Genomic DNA, 19698 nt, shown 5'->3' on the forward strand with positions numbered 1-19698 from the left:
GTGTGAAGCATTAATAAAGAAGAGAGTGCCTCTGGGCATGTGCAGAGTACATTTCCCACACCACTCATTAATCACAGCTTTCCTCCATACCTTTGGAATTAGTGGGAAAGCCTCCTAGGAAAAAGGGGATGTCTCCTTAGGAAATCTTTAAAATCTAGCACCTGGGATTTCCCTCCTGCTGCCCATGAGACAAAGGCAGAATGGCAAGCACAGCTCAAGTTTATTCCACAAAGAGCTGTTTTCTATGTATTACAAATCATCTGCTGCCCCCTTCCCCAGATGTCCATGATGCAGGTCTGGGGTTCAGCTCTGTCCCCAAGCAAGGTGATAGAGTGCATCCGCAGCAGACACCATCCTGTCCCTGTACTCAAGCTCCATGTGGTTTCCTTCGGGGACTCCTCCGAATCCGTGAGCCAGGCCCCAGCAGCATGCGGCAATCACCCCTGTAGAGTCACTGTCCCCTGTGGGGGAGGCAGAAGACACACACAGAAAACAAGTCAGATGCAGCCAGCTCCGGGGTGGAGCACTTTACTGGGGACGGGGTGGGTGGGGGGATGACACATTTGCCTACTGACTCACCCCCATGGAACATGGCACGCCCACACAGCTCCTCCCAGCTGTCCCCCGCACCCAGCAGAGCATCGTAGGCAATCATGGGGGCGTCGTGACCGCTCCGCCCAGCCCACCCGTCCAGGCTGAAGGTCTTGTAGATGACATCGCGCTCGGCGGGACTATAGGCTGGAGGAAACTGCACAGGGCCCTGGCCATCAGCAAGGCCCCGTTGGGAGAGGTACCTAAATGTAGGATGGGGGCGGGGGGGGGGGAGGCAGGGAGAGAACGAGACCTGAATTTAAAAAATCTGGAACGCTTTCAAGACCTCACTGAGAGGCAGTGTGGCACAGTGGTTACAGTGTCAAAATGTGAAGTCCCAGGTTTAAATCCCCCCTCCGCCATGAAGCTCACTGGGTGACCTTCGGCCAGTCATACTCTCTTGTCCTAATTTACTTTACAGGGTTGTTGTGATGCTAAAATGGGGGCGGGGCAGAGGACCATGCCCTATGCTCTTTGGAAGGCAAGATAAACATGTAATAAATAAATAAATGACTTCACCATGAAGCCCCTTTCGTGGAAACTTTTACTCTGATCTTACAGTTCATACCTATCTGATATACAACCAGAGCTGAGACAAAGTTTTTTTCCGATTCACATCTGAGCAATTTTTTTTTCTGAATATTATTTTGAGTTTTGCAGTTTTGATTTAAATAAGCAAACTACATCTTAAGTCCTGTTTTAAGGTACTCACTTTGAGCTATTAACTAACCCTTCAAACCCTGTTTTGTTAAAACACCTTCTAATTTGATTGTGTTCATAAAGGGGGAGTATATATATAACCTGTGGGGTAAAGAGGATTTGAATTATTACAATATAAATATAATTTTATATAATTAATATATATTATATCATATTATTATAATATACATTTTTACAAGGAAATGTAACCCCCCCACTCCCCAAGATGCTCAGGATAGAATACATTATTACAGAGATATGCACGTACGCTCGCACGCGCAGACACACCATTTTATGTTCAGAACAATTCTGTGAGGTAGGTTAGGCTGAGAGAGGAAGAGTGGCTAGCCCAAAGTCACCCAGAAAGGTCAATATCTAAGCAGGAAGTCTCTAATACTGCACACCCACAATTCTCCATAGAACTTTGCTGAGAACCTCATTTATTTTAATCAGCAGGTTTCTAGATCTCTGGGTGAAGAATATTGCATTGGAAACCAGTAAAGAAAGGTCTGAGAAAGCCATATTTACAGACTTGGAACTATAATCTCTTAATATTTTTATTCTGCCATCTCTACCACCGCCGCGAATCCCTTTTCTCCAACCCAAAGTACTTACCACTCCCATTTCTCTTGGAAATAGTCCCAGGCCCCCAAATTAGGGTCACCTTCAGCCCCAGCACCCTGAACGTACTCCAAGGCAAGGGGGAGGGTCTTGAGCAATCCTGAGCCCCAGCGCTCAAGGGAGAGGCCCTGCACTGCGTAAGCAGTAAAGAGGGCAGAAGCCAGGGCCCCCAGGTATCCTATAACAGAAGAGCGGAGAACAGGGAATCAGCATCCTTCAGGGCTTTTCCCATTATATGCTCACAGCAACCCTGCAAAGTAGATAAGGTAGTTTCCCAGGAACCAGGAGGTGTTATGGTTTAAGCAGGGATCTGAATGGAAGCTGAACTTTTAAAGAGCTGTTTGAAAACGTCTGTCTCACATGTTCAATACAGGTGTACCTTTTTTGACCCTGGGAAAGCTCTGAGAAAAAAGTGGGTCTGCAAGGGGTTTTTGTGTTTAAGTGTAGTTCAGTTTGAACCAGAAAGAAGCTGGCTGTGGAGTGTGTCTGCTGCACAGTGCAGGAGAGGGCAAATTCTTTCAGCTTGAGGGCTGGATTCATTTTTAGAGAACCTCTTGGGGGCTACATTCCAGTGGTGGGCAGGACCGAAGTCAAATCGGTGTGTTGCCAAAAATACAAAAAAATACAAGCCTATTGCAGCTGGGGAGAGCAATCGTATGGCCCCTAGACAGTGTCTGCAGGGGGGGGGGGGGATAGTTTGGATTCCAGGATCCGAGGTCGGAGACAGCGCTCCAACCTTGGACCAAGGAGTCTGAGCTCCCCATCCTCTCCTCATCACAGTCGGCATGGAGAGAACTGCACCAGCTGTCACAAGGCAAAGCAACCTCAGAGAGGAGGGAAAAGGGGCAGTTCTGTGGGTGGGGAGGGGACTGGGAAAGCTGGCTTATGAAGAATCCTCCGGCCTCCCCAGCTTCCTTCCTTCCAGCTCTTCAGAGCCCCAGATAGGTGAAAAAGCTCGTCTAGCAAAAATGCAGAGACCGAGGAGCGTGGAAACGAAGACCACCTCCAGGCTCCTCCCGCTCTGCATAGGATGCGCGTCAACCTCCGAGTTTGGAGGCTGACAGATATCCCAACAGGATTGCACCCCTAAAGCTTTTACTGCCAGTAGCTAAGCTTTAGGAGAGGCATCTCAGCCTTCTGGAATGGGAAAAAATGGCACAAAAGTGATCAGTGGTTGTTGGTTGGGGGGAAGGGGTGTGGCTCCGAATCTGGGAGGGCCGGATTTGGCTCCCAGGCCCAAGGTTCTTCACCTCTGGCATAGCACCTGTGACATTGCCAGCACACCAACCTCACCCCTCCTCAGTTCCCAGATCAGTTTGGCAACCGTTTTGGTAACATTTGCCAATAGTTTCATAAAGTGAAAAAGATACATTTTAAATGCATGTAAACATAGCTACCCTGAGCTGCTTGAATTTTTAAAAGCCCAAGCAATGGCAGATAGCCCACAGGAAGGGAGGGGCAAGGCCGATGGCTGAATTCACAGTTGACTTGTAGGTATATATCTGTGTAATCAGTGAATCTGAGATTACAAGTAAAGGACCCCCGATGTCCACCATTGAAATGTCACATCTGCGTTCAGACCTGCTCAGTCGATGCCTGCAGCAGAATGTGGAGGGAGAAGGGACTATACCCCTTCAGACTGCGGGCGGGAGATGCCACTGTTGAATGCTGCCCCATATAAGTAACTGCCCACAAAGAGAAAACTGACACACCAGGGAGAAAGGTTCTAGCCTAGCTTTTTTGCCTGCTGTACTAGTTTTATAACTGCAGGGTGCTTTTAGCACACGGGAGCACTCAAAACTAGGATCCACCACCTGTAGCATGAAGTGGTACAGCCCATTCTACCATCTCTGGATTTTACCATCTCACTCTGCTGCATGGGCAGACCCCAGACTGAAGACCAACGGTACTCACTATGGGTTTCTTTACACCAGCAGTGTATTGCACACTCGTGATTGGCCACTCACGGAAGTTTGCGGGTCCATTACATGACGTGGTTGACATCCAGGGACCCTCCCACACCTTTTCAGGTTTATCCCGCTGTAGCTCTGGACATAATCAGGTCTATTTTAAAAATAAGAATTGCTACTGTGTATTGTTGGCATAGTGCTACTTTTCACTAAAGCCACTAGATGACCCTAAAGGAAAAGATAGGAAAAGTGCCAAAACAGAAGCTTTCAATTCAAACCACATGGATACCCATGGTCGCCCATGTCTGCCTGTGTAATGGAGCCAATCATAATCCTGCGAAGAAAACAGAAGCAGAAAGCCCTGGTAGGAATCTGGGATTTCATTCTTTGTGTGATGAACCCCTACATCACACACACACAGCTTTCCTGTCCTGGACACACACATCTCAACATCATTCCTCCAGCTCTGGAAAGCATCCCATAATGAGGCTACTGCCCCATCCTCCCCTTTACCTGTTGGGTGATGATGCGTCATCCTTCCACTTTCTACACTGACTTGGACCAAGGTGTTGATTGCTGAGGGATGAGGATACCTGGAGAGAGGTTGGCCCTGGGATCATGATGGAGTAACTTGACCAGGGCCTTCAGGCCTTTCTGCCACCCGCACTTTGCCCTTTCTTGCCTCTCAGCACACACCACATTACCTAAGCCCAATGCACATGGACCTCATGGCTGCCCCACAGCCTGTTGCACTGGGGTTGAAGGGAATGCGATATCCACCTGGCTCCCCTGGCCGCAACTGAGAGGTTCCTGCAGGCAGGAGAAAAAGAGAGACACATTGGGATGTCCAAGGACCAAACTACAGATGTAGATCTTCAGCTGCATCTAGTTTGTCCCTGATGTTTTATTTCTTTTATGAAATGAAGCTGCCAAAGGGTGTAATCTAAGATGAAAGACTCATGAGAAGAAAATTGGCTTCTTGACCCCCCCCCCCACTTCAAGTAGTTTTTGTGCTAAAACTTGCCTGTCAGCCAAAGACAGTTGTTTTCCCTTTTCTTTTCCTCTCCAGTGATTTCCCCAATAAATACCAAATTTGCTTTTCCCCACGCAGGGGACAAACTACTATGGATTTTAAATTTATCTCTAAGATTCTACAAGGTTATCAAAGTGTCTATCAAAATCAATACAGATCTCAATAAACAAAAAACCACAATACATCCATTCATAACCATTCACACATCAGTTCATAAAAACACCATAATAGAATCAGACTTGGAAGGGACTTCAAAAGTCATCTAGTCCAACCCTCTGCTAATGCAGGCAATTCGTTACTACAGCATCCCTGACAAGTGAACTGAACTGAATTTAATAAAATTGTATTGTTACAACAAAACAGAAACAAACAAAGAATATGATAAAAAAATACAATTCAATAAAAGCAGCATCCCTGATAGGGTTTTTTAAGCAGTGGCTCAATGGCCACCTAACAAAGGAGAAGCCACCACCTTCCAAGGAAAGTCAGAAATAGCACAAGCAATCTAGTTTCAATGCACATCTTTAAAAGTCTGTTGAAATACAGCAAGAATAGGGAACATTTAGCCCTCCAGAGTTTGCCAGACCACAACTTCCATCATCTTAGCCAGCATCACTAGGGGTGATGGGTGTTGTAGTTGAGCAACATCTGGAAGGCTATGGGTTCCACATCCCTGGGATAAAACCATCACTGCTGCTCAGTAGAAGGCAAGAAGCAGGGGTCTAGGTATAGCTCTATTTGGAAGATGTTCCAAATTTTTGGTGCCACAACAGAGGAGGCCCTGTTACTTGTACCTTTTTGTCATACATCTAACGGGTGGGGGTGGGGTGCTCAGAGGTGGACCACAGTGCTTGGGCAAATTCATATGGGAGGAGTTTCTTAAAGTACTCTGATCAAGGACCATTTAGAACTTTAAAGGTAAAGACCTAGAACATCCAATTGGTTATTGATTCCTTTCTGGACTCACCAGGGGTGTTCTAAAAGTCAGGCCCACCTGGGCATGGCCCCCCCAGATCCTCTGAGCTGTGCCCCAGAATGTTTGAGCTGTCCTAATTGCTTTTTTTTTTTTTTTAACATTTTCCCATTGACTTGCATTGGAAACATAAATGGCCATAACTGTTTTAGTTTGTATGATAAATATATGAAATGTGGAGTCCTTGGTAGCCTCCATGGAGCTGATTGAACCTACCAAATTTCAGGCAGTTAGGTCTAGTGGCTTTTGTGCTAGTCACAGGTAAAATTTGCTTTTTTCAAGAAAATCTGTCAAAGTAAAGAGCTATAGTTTTGGGGGGCTTCCACATCAGTGCTTGGCATTTGGGGACCTGGCAGCCCCTACAGAGCTGACTGAACCTGCTAAATTTCAGACAGTTGGATCCAGTGGCTTTTGTGCCAGCCATGCATAAAGTTTCCTTTTCTCAAAGACTAAAACAAAAAGAACTGTCAAGCCACAAAGGGGATTAGAGATCCTAATCAGAAGATGTTTAAAGTGACCATTAGGAGGTCACTATCCCTAATCTCTGGTATAGGTTTTTTTGAAATGCAAACAGTACTTTCCTTTTGTCTTGCCTGAATCTGCCATTATTCAGCTTCATTGGATGACCTGAAACTCCTTATTATGGGAAGAAAAAAGTTAAACATCTCTTTGGCTGCCGTACACATTACCTGGGAAAAAGTCACACTGAACTCAGCTTATTTGCTACTCCATATAATTTTATGAACCTCCCCCCTTATTTGCCTTTACTCTAAATTAAATAGCCCAAACATTGAAGCCTTTCCTTATAGTGATTGCAGCGCATTCTCAATCACCCCATTGTGACTGGAGACTGCTGGGTTAAAAGTTCAGCCCTATTGGCAGCTAGATGTCACTTGCCAAGGCTCCTTTACCCCCTCCCAACTCCTCCTCTCCACCTCCTTAATCCTAAGGAAATTGTTACATTTCCCAGACAGGCTGTCTGGGCTTCAGAACTACCTGAAGTGATCTGAAGCAATGTGGACTGATCCGACCCAGTTCAAACAGATCCAGACCCATTTCGGTTCTGGACTGATTTGTTCTGAATCACCTTTGGTTTGGAGCTTGGCTCTGGATCCGAAGCAGTACACAGCCCTAGTTAATACAAGCCTGCTTCTTCCCTCTGAGGTCAGTAGCCTTGCTGTTACTAGGATGCCTTAGGACTCGCTCCCTTGGCAGACCAATAGGGACTCTAGTGTGAATGCACCACCCTTTTAAACTAGAGGGGAAACTGCCATCTTTCCTTATTGCTTTTTCTCTCTCCCCCTACTTTTCTGCTCTTACATGCCCACAGTTGGGAGCTTGCTTGCAATGAAATTTTGAAGAGGGAGAAGGAAGGAAAGAAAGAGCTCCATGTGAAATACTGGTATTTCCCACAGCATCTGATTTTACTGTCCCAAACTGGAACCTTTGGATTCTGCATAAGTTTAGTAGCTTCAGTACAGCAAAGGATCCAATCAGCCTCCAGAAACTTCTTTCTCCCCCTCCACTATAATTTCTCCTAAATAGCTGTAGGACTCAAACAATCCCACAGGGAGGGTTAGGACTATGTGGCATCATGATCAAGAAACTGCTGGTGCTTTTAAATAGGTTCTACAGTTTTTAAAAAGCTAGAAAAAGCCCTCAGCCTCCTCACCTCATAAAGTTAATTTAAGTACGTGCAATCCTTACAAACCCTTCACAGCCTCCTAAATTCCTCTGAAGTACTACCTTTATGAAAGGAGCCACTTGGCTTAGGGAATTCTCTCTAACCCCCCACATTTCCAATTACCATTCTTCTTTTCTTCTTCCCTCCCCTCCTCTATCCTGTTCTTTCTTTCTCTTCTTTATTCCACCCAGAGCATATCTTGGGGAATTCGTAAAAAGAATTCTCTTTGGTGGGCAAGAGAAGTTCTGAACTGTATTTGACTTCATACAAACAGACAAGAGGGTTTGTTTTTCTCCTTCTCACTCAAGTCTTTGAGAAAAGTGGGTTCACAGGGTTGCAGAGAAACAAATCTGGAGCTGTTTTGTTTTGTCAGTTGCCAGCAATAGGAAGGGCTGTAGCTCAGTGGTACAGTACATGCTTGGCAGCAGAAGGTCTCAGGTTCAACCCCCAGCATCTCCAGGTTTGGCTAGGAAAGAACCCTTCCTGAAACTCTGGAGAGCTGCTGCGGCCAGTCAACGTCAACAGTACTGGGCTAGATGGATCCAGGGTCTGACTCAGTATAAGACAGCTTCCTATGTTCCTAAGAACAGAAAGCTTTAATAAAAATAGTTTTGGTTTGTTTTTCAAGTGGAGGGGAGATAAATACTACTAATTTATACAAGCCTATGTATGCCTACTCAGAAGCTCCATTATTTTTAATGAGGCTTACCCTCAGGAAAGTGTACATAGGATTCCAGCACAAGTTACTTTTGCAGGGAGGTTTGCACCCTGATGTTCTGCATGTTTATTTAGAAATAAGTCCTGAGTTGTGAGCATGGTGCTGCAGGCTTAATACAGTGCCTACCCAATTCCAGTCTAATGATTTGACTACCCTTTCAGCTCAGTCCTATCTATATTTTGTCATTTGTATTTTTTTTCATTTTGCATGAACTCTAGCTTCAGTAGTAGGGGAAAGACACTTAGTGCATGCTCAGAGTTTCTCCATAACTTAGCCCTAGTTTTGAAAAAAGACAAAATAAGACATCTGTTTTTATGAAAAATTGCTGGAGTATGGTAGGATGAGGAGGGATGGCTGCATAGAGGGGAACAGAATTGGTAGGGGGAGAATATAAGTGCTCAGTGGTGAAAGAAAAGCATTCTGCATATGCTCAAAGGCATTCTATATTTAAGCACATAAGAAGAGCTGTGCTGCATCAGACCAAGGTCCATGTAGTCCAGCATTCCATTCACACAGTGGCTAACCAGATGCCCACAGGAAACCCACAAGCAGGACATAAGTGAAATAGCACCTTCCCAACCATGTTCCCCTGCTGCTAACACTGGTGAAATGTAAATAAATTCTAGTCATTCTAAATTTGCATGCATTATATCCTTCAGAAACTTTGCAGGTTTCTTGCCTGGGGGACACCTCTAATAACCTGTGCACTTTCATACAAATTTACCCAAAAACTATTGGCGGGGAGCTGAAGGGAAGGGACAGCAAATCACTCCCTCCCCCAAATTGGAGAACTCCCTTTCCACATGAACTGCTGCATTTATCCTTCAGAAATTTTGCTGGTTTCTTACGTAGGGACATGTCTAGGCTGTCTGTAATTTTCAGAACAATGGTCCACAAGGAGACCATTGTGGAGACTTATCTCCACATAGGGAGATAAGTATGTCCTCTTTTGGAGACCTCAAAATATCAAGGCTACCCTTGCACAAACCCCCCTGTGGCTAACATTCTAAAATTTGGCAGACATGGTCTCCTCTGATGGGGCAATGAATTTGAAAATTTTTATCCAGTTCTTCCAAGGAATTAAAATGTTATTGGCAGTTCCCTTTAAAAGAAAATAAAAACAAAAACCCTCCACCTATTTTTCTGACATTGGGCTGGTGTAATCCTCTTCTACGAGGCTACTATGCCTGAAATTATCATCCAGTTCTGACCAAGAGAGTTGTTTCTAATTTCCCATGGTAGTCAACAGGAAGCATAAAGGCTCATTTTTCCGGACCTTGACTCAGGTTTGGTTGGTGCTGAGCTGAAGTGAACCAACTACAAATTGGCCCCAGAAGAAGAGAGATGTTTTCCAAAATGCTGAATCAGGGTTTGAGTTGAAGTGGGGTGGGGGGGTTCAGTGCAGGCATCTTATGTATGAATGTATGCAATCTATGCACACGCATAAGCGCAGCACACGCACACACATCTATCTATCTATCTTAGAGTTGTGCTTAGACTCAGACATATATATATACACACACACACACAAACACACACACACGCACGCAAATTTGTGTTATGGGCCTGTGCCCCGGATCTTTTAAGAACCTAGCAATGCCCCGGGACTCACTATAGACAGTATAAAACTGGAGTGATGTGATCCAGTCTGCTGGCTCCAGTTCAAATACTGGCAGCCAGATTTTAAACCCACTGAAGTGTTCAAACTGTTTTGAAAGGAAGCCCCAGGGGTAAATGCATTATATTATTCTAACCTGAAAGTGAATTATATGGAGCTGAGCATCACTTATAATTTGGCCCTCATTGTAAAGCTGGTGCAAGTATAGTGGCTAAAGGTGCTTTTAACTCTTTACAAAAGCACTATTAAAATGCTAAATAAAAGTATTTTATTAGTAATAAGGCAGCAGAAGAGGAGGTTGGAACACAAGAGACAACTCCACCATCCATTGTTTCTACTCCATGCTGACAAGCGAAGTAGCAGCCAGTCCATACTCCCTTGCATTAAGTGAGAGAGAGAAAGGAATCAACAGAGAAGAAGAAAGAAAAACTTTGGAGTGGGGAGGGGAACAAATTTTTAAAAATCAACTCCGTGTATGTGTGTGTGTGTGGGGGGGGGGGCATGTATCCCTTCCTGAATTGCACATCTGGGCTGCTAAACCCCATGTTTTGTCTCTATAACTTTAAAAACATTGTTGAATCTCAAAGAGTTACATTCTCACAGAACTGGGATGCTGTAACCTGCAGAAGGGTCCTTTGAGGTATGTTACCCAGAATGCTTGTGGGCCCAGGTTTCCGCCCCTCCATGTCTTTCATGGCTTCAACATAGCGTCTGGCCAGCTCCTGGAACAGCGGCTCCCCATCCTTGCCTGTGAGGAGTACATGAAACAGAAATAAAAGCATTGTTTTCTCTTTTAAAATCTGCCCCGCCCTCTCAAAAAGCCTTTTGCTGCCACCTTCCTTCCACCCTGGCTGCATCAGTCCTTTCATCGCCTCAGGAAGCCTGCACAAAATCTGGGTGCCCAACCCCATCTTGAAGGCACTTCTTCCTCCACAAGCACATGTACCCTGTTAGGGCCCAGGAACACTCCCCCCACTGCTGCCCTTGCCTGCCTGCCCCCACCCCCGAATGAGAGATCAGGCGTGCAGCTTCTCCAGGGAGCTGGCCAAGCCCGAATGCAACACTTTTAGGGGTCCATTGTATGGTGGCCCTGAAGACTGCCTGTATGCCTCACAATGGTTCACTTTGAGGAAAGGCCCCTTAACACTTGACATTCGGGCCTGGGAAGCTCTCTGGAGAGGCCGCCCAACTGATCTCTCGCTTTGGGGAAGTCTTTGGAACGAAGGATTGTGGGGTGCTGTTGTAGGAGCTCTGCTGGCCGCTCTTCCACTGTGGCATTTGCTGCAGCAGACAAGAGTGGCTAGGGTGGCAGGGCTCTCACAGGATCTCAGGGCATGGGGGGGGGGCATGATCTGCTGCCATTCCTGATCTGCTGTCTGAGCAGGGGATTCACTCTGCCTCATGGGAAAGCCAGCCCTGCAGGGAATAAGAGTCTGTCAAGCAAGGTTACCAGCCTGCCCAGACTTTCCCGCTGCTCACCGGTGGCCAGGGCCTCGGCCGTGGCCAGGTGCAGCACGGTGTCATCACTGACCGGCCAGTCAGGGACAGCTGCATGGACCTTGCCAAGGCCTCCCATTTCCTGGAGCTCCTGGTGGATCTGAGGCCCTGAAGTGCAGTACTCCCAGCGCTGGTTGCGATAGCCAAGGGAGTCTCCGGCACCAGAGAGCACCATCGCCGCACGATAGGCTTCCTTGGAGGAGGTGCGGGGCCTGCAGTGGGAACATGCAAACCAAGAGGAACGTACAAGTGTATGTATACTTTAAAACACACACACACACACACTCAAAAATATCAGTTTTGTGGCAACAATGTTTGAATTCAGCAACCAGCGTTAACCAATATATTTGCTTATATGGCATCATTTATAGTGCTTATTGCATGCTGGGGGAGCTAAGCACCAAAGCTCTTGCCTTCCCCTCACTGCAAAAGTCCTGACTGGTCAATAAGTGCCAGGGACATGAGCCCTGTTTCCACAGCATGAACACATATATGATACTTGCATTTTCTGGGGAAAGGTTCCATAGGGGTTAGCCTGCTGCAGCACACACACACATACACACACACACACACAAAGGAGTCTTGTAGCACCTTAAAGACTAGCCAGTTTACTGTGGCACACATTTTTATGTACAGATGGTGGCTACAGAGAAGGAAAAATGGTAAAAGCACAGGGCTGAAAGGCCGTGAAATGCAAGGGGCATATTATGTGACTTTTCTATTATGATTAGTGGCTCCAGAGTATCTAAGGGGGGGAGGCATCCAGATATTACTGAACTCCCAACTCCCATCATCCCCAGCCAGCATAGCCAATGCTCAGGGATGATGGGAGTTGCAGTCTAACATCTGGAGGGCCACAGTTCAGGTTCCCCATCCCTGATCTAAGGTGTACTTTGGGAAGTAAGGCAATTTGCCTTGCAGTCTATGCACATTTATTTGGGAGTAAGCCCTATTGAAGTGAATGGGATTTACTTCCAAGTAGGAACACACAGAATAACACTGTGGCCAAAGTGGGGCTGATGTGTCACAACACCGGGGCACCTCTTACACTTCTTTCCAGAATAAGACCAGCTCTACCACTGATGACTATAACCCTTTCATATCTTTTCTTTCCCCCACCCGAACACTGTCAGGTCTCCTGTGCTTTTTATAACTACATGAAAGGCAGAAATTCAACAGACAACACTTTCCCTCATCACTGCCATCTCCATGTCAGAGAAAGCTGCACCTTTTGAATGTCTGCCTGTCATGCCCCTGTTAAAAGCGAGAGGGAAAAGTGGGAAGGCTGTTTTGCTTTTCTCCGTATTCCTCCTCTAATCCACCATAGAGCAGGTTGTCAATCTCTTATCAGCCATAAAAGCAGCTTTCCTCAACGTGGTGCCTTCCAGATGTTTTGAGCCACGACCCCATCAGCCAGCATGGCCAATGTCAGGGGTGATGGGAGCTGTAGACCAAAACATCTGGAAGACTCCTTGTGTAAGGCTGCATAACAGGATAATATAAAACTGACCCCCGTGAACATGTTCAGCTACTTGATTTCCACAGATAACCCTTCTGTTGAAGCTACAAGAGCAGGAGAGGCTGTTTTTGTTTTGTTGTTTGTTCGTTCGTTTTTCTGTTGAGTTGGGAAACTTAACCCACGCTCCCGAACCTATTCTTGGGGTTAGTAGTAATGAGACGCCGGTGTATTACGTCCATTACGGTAGCAAGAACTCTCGGCAACGAGCTTGATCGACCAGCCGTCGCCTTCACGTAAAGGGCGGGAGGGGGCCGCGGAGAGGGGCCGCGGTTCAGCTCCTAGAGGAGATTAGCTCTAGCGCGCTTTGGGCGGCGCGGATATTAGGCTTATTATGGCGGTGCCTCCCCCCATTGCATAAGGAGTCTCATTGCCAAAGGAGTCTCATTGCCAAAAGCAATCAGAGCTGAGGCGGGGGGGGGGGGGTAATTAACCTGGGAGCGGCTGGGATTGTTATGATTATTACGTTCCCGCGTGCGGGGAGCGACCCGTGCTTACAAGACTTCCATGGTGGTGGCTGGGGTAGTAGTGGTGGTTTCGTCTCTTCCAGGCAGCCGCTTGTAACAGACTTGCTCGTCCTCGTCCGCCGCTCTTCCCTGCGCTGCCTCGGCGCTTTCAAAGCCAAGCGACGTCACCGCTTAAACCCCAGCCAGAGTCCAGTGCGGGGCTCTTAAAGTGAAAGGCGAAACCCCGTCCTGGATATTTCAGCCTGATAGTCACCTCTCGGTGAAAGGGGGGGGGGGGCAGGGAGACGTGGGACTTTTTACGAGGTTGCAAGTTCTTGGCTCTCCTGCCCAACTCCAGGATTCAGCCGCGAAGTTTGTGAGATGAAAAATAAAGAGTGCTTCTGACCACTTAGTATAGCCACAGCCAGCCCACCTACCCATCTGGCATGAAAGAAGAAAGGTTGTTGAAGCAGAGGTAGGTGGTGTAGCTTGGTGCCCTGCTGCAGATATTTTGGACTACAATGCCCATCAGCCCCAGCCAGCAAGTCCAATGCTCGGGGGTGATGGAACCTCTGATCCAAAATAACTTGCATCTGATTTCCTAGTAGGCTTTGGCTTTGCTCTTTAGAAGTAATTAAGCACTGGTTTTGTGACATCTCCGTTAGCAACATTTGTAGCCCAGCTGGAATTTACAAGGCTGACAGCCATTCCGAGTTTGGGGTAGATGGAAAAGCCAGAACACTGCCAGAGCTGACACCAAGAGCCTATTTTCAATCCAAGGATTAATTAAACCTTAAACATCTGACCAGCCCTCTTTACTAGTTCACCCCTATGAGGGGACGATCCATTCCTTTGCATCCTAGTTGCCAGACTCGGCAGGCCTCCACGTTTTGGGGGCTGAACCTCTGCAGTGGCGAGCTTTCTCGTGTGGGAGAGCCTAATGGGTAGAGAAAGCTCCCAGCTGAAGAAGTTCAGCCCCCAGCAGTGTGGAGGGCTGCACAGATAAGGCTAAAAGTCTGCCCTCTGCCCCCACATGATTGTGGGGTGAGAGGTGACCTGAATAGGGCTGTAATTCTGAGAGAAAGAGAAGCAGAGACCGCATAAGAATTGCCTCAATGGAATCAAACCAAAGAAGGCCCATCTAGTCCAGAATTTGGTCTTCATCAGTGGCCAGTGAGATCATCCTGGAAAGCTCCCAAGTGGGGTGTGATATGATGGTTATCTCATGTTATTTGTCTCCTGCCTCTGATATTCAAATATAACCATCTAAAGTTGTATAATTAAATACCCTTACTTGGGAGTAAGTCCCATTGAACTTAGTGAAACATACTTCTCTGAGTAGACCTGCATAGGACTGCACTGTAAAGTACTTTCCATCAGCAATATGGCCTGTGGCAATGAATTCCATACATTAATTATGCATTGGGTAAAGAAGGACCCCCTTTTATCTGTCCTGACCCAATACTATAATCCAAGGATAAAAATACACACACAGAGGGTATCCACATAGTAAGCAACACTGGCAATTAAAAAACCCAATAATATATATTGCATATATTGTATTAATACATACAATCAGAAATGTACAGATGTTTAGATACATAGAAATCTTGAATTACAATATATTAGATACTGTCAACCTCCAACTATCCGTCATGGTAGTCTTTTCCAGGTTCATGCAAAAAATAGCTTTTAATTACTTGTGGTAAAATACAGTTTTCGCAAATTCCACCTTGAGCCCTTTCAAAATAACTTTGTAAAAAGTACAATTCCTCCAATTTGCAGGTTTGCAGAGAATGCTTCCAATAGAATATAAATATTTCACTGCTTCATAGCATACTTTATTTATGAATAAATACAAGAATCAAAACCATTTTTTACTTAGTACTTTAGCTGCCAATTCTGCTTCTATGTCACAAAGAGAGTCTGAAAGTTTCTCTTCGCATCATAAGCCCCAGGAAAGAATGAACTCAACTATTTTCTTTTTCTCAACCTATAGCCAGTGAAACTGTAATCCACTCTCTGGTATAACTTGAGAGAAAGTTTGGGTGGTTTCCTGTCATCCTCTGGTGCAGCTGTGGTAAATCCCAACATGCCCTGCTGCTTCAGACCTGTTTTCTCATTGACCATTTCTGTCATCCCAGAAACCGCTGGGGTTTGAAACATTTCCCATAATCCCCTATTGTAGTGAATCATGACAACCTAATGTGAGAGGCCGATCCCATCACCCTCCGGGGCCAGAAATCCAGCACTTGACATTTCTGTTCTGCAAGACAGAAGCAGAATTTCAAACACAAGTCTGCAAAGAACAATTTTCAGCCTTTTAGAAACTATCCTCCGCTGCCCCTCCACCACACCAGAACTCTGAGATCCAAGTCTGGGATGCTATCAGTGGTAGAGGGCTGCAGCTTGGGACCAATGTCCAGAGCCCTGCGGTCCAGTCCCCCACCCCCCACGACTCCTCAGAGAGTGGCAGGTGATGGGGGCATCAGGATAGCAGAAGCAAACTGGATTTTATTCCTGTAGTCATTTTAAAAGAAGGTAAAAATGATAGAAAAACAATGTCACTACATAGATTTTAATTTATGAATTTTGATGCATACATATGAAATGTATATATAAAATACAGGTTTCTATACCTGCATACATAATGTATATACTATATATAACCTTTTTAAAATTAATTTTTATTGTAAAATGTCAACAAAACCAAATCAAAAAGAGGAAAAGAAAAAAAATGTAACTACATAGATTTGAATATAGACATTTTAATACATGCATATGAAGTGTGCATGTGTGTGTGTGTATAAATACAGCTTTCTAAGTATTATATATAAACTTCAATAAAAGCAGACCAAATATCCAAATAAGTATCCATTCACAGGTGGTGTCTATATACCACCCATTCAAATGTTGAAAGCGTTGTAGGGGCTTCAATCCATTGCATTATAGGAGGTGAGCATTTATCCTTCCAATATTGTAATATCAGTCTATCAGATGTCAGTAGGGCGCTGAGAAACCATTTGTGCTGACTATGCGTTAACTTCCAGGAAGCAGGGATAATTTAAAAGAGCATATACATCAACGAATCTTAAGAAGTGTTCCAATAGAAAATGTATCTGTATAACGACCTCCTCCCCAAAATGGGCAACTACTGGGCATTGCCAAAACATACTTAAAAGAAGCTTTACCTTTTAAGCATATATATTATTCCTGTAGTCATGCTGGTGCTATGATTTAAATGAGCTTAAAATACAAGACTGCACATGCTTAAGAGTATTCTTTTTTTATAGGAGGGTTGGCAAACATAGGGCTGGATGTGCCCAGTCTCATCTGATCTCGGAAGCTAAGCAGAGTCAGCCCTGGTTAGTACTTGGATGGGAGACTGCCTGGGAATCAGGCTTCCTGCATTGAGCAGGGGGTTGGACTTGATGGTCTTGTAGGCCCCTTCCAACCCTATGATTCTAACGTATGAGGAATGTAGAAGAAGTTGTAAAGTATGGAATGGTGATAGGATGGGGAAGAGAAATGTTAGTTGTGTGCTTCACAACTTCAGTAATACACAAGGCTGTGTAAAGGGGGTCCCCATAAGACCACGAAGTCCAGAGTCTAAAATTATCTAGCTGCAGCACTGGATGCTATTTAGGGTAAAGGTCTCTCAAACAGACATCTGTCTCCAAGCAAGATGATAGAGTGCATCCGCAGCAGACACCATCCTGTCCCTGTACTCAAGCTCCATGTGTTTCCTTCGGGGACTCCTCCGAATCCGTGAGCCAGGCCCCAGCAGCATGCGGCAATCACCCCTGTAGAGTCACTGTCCCCTGTGGGGGAGGCGGAAGACACACACAGAAAACAAGTCAGATGCAGCCAGCTCTGGGGTGGAGCACTTTACTAGGGACTGGGGGGGGGGGGCGGATGACACATTTGCCTCCTGACTCTCCCCCATGGAACACGGCACGCCCACACAGCTCCTCCCAGCTGTCCCCCGCACCCAGCAGAGCATCGTAGGCAATCATGGGGGCGTCGTGACCGCTTTGCCCAGCCCACCCATGCAGGCTGAAGGATTTGTAGATGACATCACGCTCGGCGGGACTATAGGCTGGAGGAAACTGCGCAGGGCCCTGGCCGTCAGCAAGGCCCCGTTCCGAGAGGTACCTGCAGGACATGGGTTGAGGGAGGAGAGAGAAAGAGACCTGAACTGAAAACCTAGAAGGTCATGGTATGAACCTACCGGTACACTGCAATGAACATCTGAGGTAGTTTTGGAGGGTGGGAATAAGGGAGAGGACCTTTTCGGTGGTGGCCCTCTGATTGTGAGTGCTCTCCCCAGTGAAGTCCACCTGGCACCAACATTGTCATCTTTTTGGTGCCAGGTTAAGATTTTCCTTTACTCCCAGGCATTCAACAGAATATGATGGGGCTTTTTAACGTTAGGGGTTTCTTTCTTGGGTCCTGGTAGTTTTATTGTTAATTATTTTTATCTGTTTCAAACTCTTGTAAATTTTTATATGTTAAAGGTTTTATATGATGTTTTATCATACTGTGAACCACCCAGATAGCTTTGGCTATTGGGCAGTGCAGGCATGGAATGAATGAATGAATGAAGTCTTCACTGAGAGACACTGTGGCCGAGTGGTTAGAGTGTCAGTCTAGAATGTGGGAGACCCAGTTTCAAATCCCCATTCAACCAGGAAGCTCATTGGGTGACCTGGAGCCACCCATACTCTTTCATCCTAATCTACCCTACGGGGTTGTTGTGCTGATAAAATGGGTGCAGAGGACCATGTGTGCTGCCCTGAGCTCCTTGGAGAGTTGGATAAAAATGCCCCTTTACATAATGTTGACTCTGAATTTACAGCTCATGCCTATCTGATATATATCACTAGAACTGAATTGAAGATTTTTTCCTCTTCACACCTGAGCAATGCTTTTCCAGAATTCAATTTTGAATTTTGATTTTTTTAAAAACCTATATTTTAAACCCTGTTTTAAGTAATAATTTTGAGTTAATTAGCCAAAATCTAACCCTTCCAACCATGTTTTCTTAGAAGTCCCCTAATTCCATTATGTCCATTAAAAAGGGTAAATAAACAGGAAGTGGGACAATTAGAATGATTAGAATCTAAATTTAAATTTTGGCAAGGAAATGCAGCCCCTTTTTCCAAGATGCTCAGCACAGCACACGTCAAGGGAAGGCAACCTGGTGCCTTTCAGATGTGTTGAGACTACAGCTCCCGTAAGATGCAGCCAGCATGGCCAATGGTGAGGAACTATGGGAATTTTCTGGAAGGCACCGTGTTGCCTACCCCAGTGTTATTTTATCTTCAGAACCATGCTGTGAGGTAGGTTAGCTGAAACAGACAGGGGCTACCTCAAAGTCACCCAGGGAGGTTAATGGCGAGGTGGGGATTTGAACCCAGGTGTCCCTGGTCTGAGACTCCAACCACTACACTACATAGTTCTCAATTCCCCACAGAATCTGGCTGAGAACCTCAGCTATTTATTTTAATCAGCAGGTTTCTAGACCTCCTGGTGAAGAATATGCATTGGAAACCAGTAAAGAAGAGTCTGAAAAAGCCATACTTACAGCCTTAGAACTATAATCTCCTAATATTTGTATTCCGCCATCTCTGTCCCCCGAATCTCTTTTCTCTGACCCAAAGTACTTACCACTCCCATTTCTCTTGGAAATAGGCCCAGGCCCAAGTTGGGGTCACTCTCAGCTGCAGCACCCTGAACATACTCCAAGGCAAGGGGGAGGGTCTTGAGCAATCCTGAGCCCCAACGTTCAAGGGGGAGGCCCTGCACCGCATAAGCAGTGAAGAGGGCAGAGGCCAGGGCCCCCAGATACCCTACAACAGAAGAGCGGGGGTTGGGGGGAGAAGATCAGCATTCCTCAGTGCAAGGGTTTTCCCCTCATATGCTCACACAACCCTGCAAAATAGATTAGGCTGTTAAACACAAATGTACCCCTTTTGTCCCTGGGGGGACAATAATTCTTCTGCAAGGGTTGTTGTGTGTGTGTTTTAGTGTGGTTCAGTTCGAACCAGGATGAATTCACACACATGGGGGAAGGCACCCCATGATGGGGCTACTGCCCCAAGTTCCCCCTTTACCTGTTGGGTGATGATGTGTCATCCTTCCACTTTCTACGCTGACTTGGACCAAGGTGTTGAGATCCGAGGGACGAGGATACCTGGGATTGAGATTGGCTTGGGATCATGATGGAGTAACTTGAGCCGGGCCTTCAGGCCTTTCTGCCAACCCCCTTTGCCCTTTCTTGTCTCCCAGCACACACCACATTACCTAAGCCCAATGCACATGGACCTCATGGCTGCCCCACAGCCTGTTGCACTGGGGTTGAAGGGAATGCGATATCCACCTGGCTCCCC

The 19698-nt window shown here is 46.0% G+C and overlaps 1 protein-coding gene and 1 pseudogene across 1 annotated transcript; both read right to left on the reverse strand.

The window, feature by feature from the left end:
- Nucleotides 1–31: 31 nt before the first annotated feature.
- LOC146341963 (ADP-ribosylhydrolase ARH1-like) lies at nucleotides 32–13463 on the reverse strand. The gene is made up of 8 exons (XM_084805338.1): nucleotides 13359–13463; nucleotides 11327–11556; nucleotides 10497–10595; nucleotides 4526–4631; nucleotides 4335–4414; nucleotides 1906–2089; nucleotides 580–794; nucleotides 32–461 (listed from the first exon to the last, which is right to left on the reverse strand). The coding sequence occupies exons 1-8, from the start codon at nucleotides 13367–13369 to the stop codon at nucleotides 304–306; spliced, it is 1083 nt and encodes a 360-aa protein (XP_084661464.1). The 5' UTR covers nucleotides 13370–13463; the 3' UTR covers nucleotides 32–303.
- A 780-nt stretch (nucleotides 13464–14243) lies between these two features.
- LOC146341964 (ADP-ribosylhydrolase ARH1-like) lies at nucleotides 14244–19638 on the reverse strand (annotated as a pseudogene).
- Nucleotides 19639–19698: the final 60 nt, after the last annotated feature.

Source organism: Heloderma suspectum, chromosome 6, assembly GCF_057233095.1.
Source record: "Heloderma suspectum isolate Gila_16-S chromosome 6, 16-S_ref, whole genome shotgun sequence".
In the NCBI taxonomy this organism is placed as follows: Eukaryota; Metazoa; Chordata; class Lepidosauria; order Squamata; family Helodermatidae; genus Heloderma; species Heloderma suspectum.